Raw genomic sequence first — 2,055 nt, forward strand, 5'->3', positions numbered from 1 at the left:
GAGAGAGAGAGAGAGAGAGAGAGAGAGAGAGAGAGAGGTTGATTTATATTGATTTATGAAGATTTGACAAATATTAATGTGTGCAACCCACATACTCACCTCTACTGCTCATCCTACAAACGCAAGTTCCTTACAAATGTGGCCCCATTTAAAAATGAAAGTTAACAGACTTTCCATACAAGATTTATTTCCAAGTAGTTTTGTTGCAACAAAGCAATAATCTACCAAACACAAATTTCCTTATAATTTATTATTCTCCAACTTTTGGGACGTTCCACAGTGTTTTTGTTAGTTGCCTCCCATCAACACTGTTTACATTAACTCTACTTCCTGTCTTTAACGTATGACGTCATTTCAACATTGTGGCAGTCATTCATAGAAAAAAATAAATAAAGAACAAATCCGCGCATGCGCATTGCGCCCCTCTCAGCCTTGCCTCTCCAGCGTCACGGAGCTGCAGAGCCCATCGCGACGAGAGGAGGAGAGACGGAGCGAGAAAGAGAAAGCAACATCGCCGCCCATTGCCGTCAAGCATCTTCAGCGACCAGCACCCAGAGCCGGGGTGGGAGAGCACAAGAAGTCCGCTCAGACTGCTCCACTGTGTCCGCAGCTGCCCTCCTCCCTTCGCCTGTTGTTTCCCCCTCAAAATGTCGGTGGGAAGTGACTTCGGAAACCCCCTAAGAAAATTCAAGCTGGTCTTTCTCGGGGAGCAGAGCGGTAAGAGATGTTTTTTCATTCATTTACAAAAAGTTCGTGTGTCATGAACTCGCTGCACCTGCTCGACTGCAACTTCATTCAGCTAGCTGGTCTGGATGGAGGGCTTAAAGTCAGACAGGGTGAAACTAAGCTGAACATTAGTTCATAATGTCGCCGTTATGTTTTCAGCTTGTGAGCGCGTGAACAAATGCTATTAGCTACTTTAATGAAGCCACTGAATGAACTGTATCTTTAAGTTGATCGGATAAGTAATGCCAATATATTCGCTTCGTTACGTGTTTAAGGTGGACATTAGAGATAAAAACCAGTAGTTGTGCACAGGCAGTGGTTGTTTGTCAGTCAGTCTGAGGTGATGCTCCAAGTTGTTACAAGCCAGTGTTGAGACACACCCAGGTCAGAGACGATGAGATAATCTGTGTGGCTGCAGTCTCTGGTTTTGTTCCAACAATTCAGTCTGTAAAATCACATTAATCTGTTTTAAAGCGTTTTGCCACTCCATCCCTAATCTTTTCATGCCCACACCCTCAGACAGCCGCGAGCTTCTGTGGTTTTCTGAGGCAACTACATTGTTTTCCAGGAGATTCTGGAGCTGGCTGAGACATGATGTCAATCTCTGGGCTTGTTTTGGCCTCTGACAGGGCCAGGTCTGCTTTATGGTCTGTTTCAGGGATGTGCTGCAGCCAAATGAACCACATTAGTCATGGGTGGCTCAGTCCAGCATGATCTCTATTGATCCATACATTACAGCAGGCTGATGTGTTATATTGAATAATGATTCCTTTTAAAAGAACCGTGCTTAGTGTCTGAGTAAAAAAGATAACCGTGTAATACAAAAAAATAAATGTTACTGTCTTACTGCTCTCACTTTTAGAATTAGGATGACAAATGGTGAGCAGAAAACTATCCATACAATATATTTACAATGGATGGATTTTAAGTAATTTATTATAAATAAGTGACATTTTGGACTTGATGTTTGCTACAGAGCACAAGCTCAGATTAAAAATTGATTAAAACATTTTGATTCGGTACAAATGACTGAGCACAGAAGAGTAGTGTCAGATGTTTTTGCCGTTTCCTAGCTCTGGTATTTCCCAGAATATTTGATGTCTAAGTTATTGTCCATCTGTCGCGGTTAAGGTGTTGAAACATTAAAATGTGTAAATCCCTTGTGAAATATTAGAAGTAGCGTTTGGAATATCAATTTAAATATGGCTTCTCTTCCACATGAATCTTACAAAACTGAACTTTACCATAAGATACAGCGGGTAAAATAAGTATTGAACACGTCACCATTTTTCTCAGTAAATATATTACTAGAGGTGCTAATGACATGAA

At 41.3% G+C, this 2,055-nt stretch overlaps 1 protein-coding gene across 2 annotated transcripts in view; it reads left to right on the forward strand.

Moving 5' to 3' along the window:
- The first annotated feature begins 424 nt into the window (after nucleotides 1-424).
- Nucleotides 425-2,055, forward strand: part of rab6ba (RAB6B, member RAS oncogene family a) — a 99,125-nt gene continuing 97,494 nt past the window's right edge. For both annotated transcript variants that reach the window (XM_014022346.1, XM_014022348.1), the window contains exon 1: nucleotides 425-717. In XM_014022346.1, coding sequence (XP_013877800.1) covers nucleotides 648-717 — 70 coding nt within the window. In that variant the 5' untranslated portion in view covers nucleotides 425-647. The remainder of the gene's footprint in view (nucleotides 718-2,055) is intronic.

This window comes from Austrofundulus limnaeus, unplaced genomic scaffold, assembly GCF_001266775.1.
Source record: "Austrofundulus limnaeus strain Quisiro unplaced genomic scaffold, Austrofundulus_limnaeus-1.0 Scaffold326, whole genome shotgun sequence".
In the NCBI taxonomy this organism is placed as follows: Eukaryota; Metazoa; Chordata; class Actinopteri; order Cyprinodontiformes; family Rivulidae; genus Austrofundulus; species Austrofundulus limnaeus.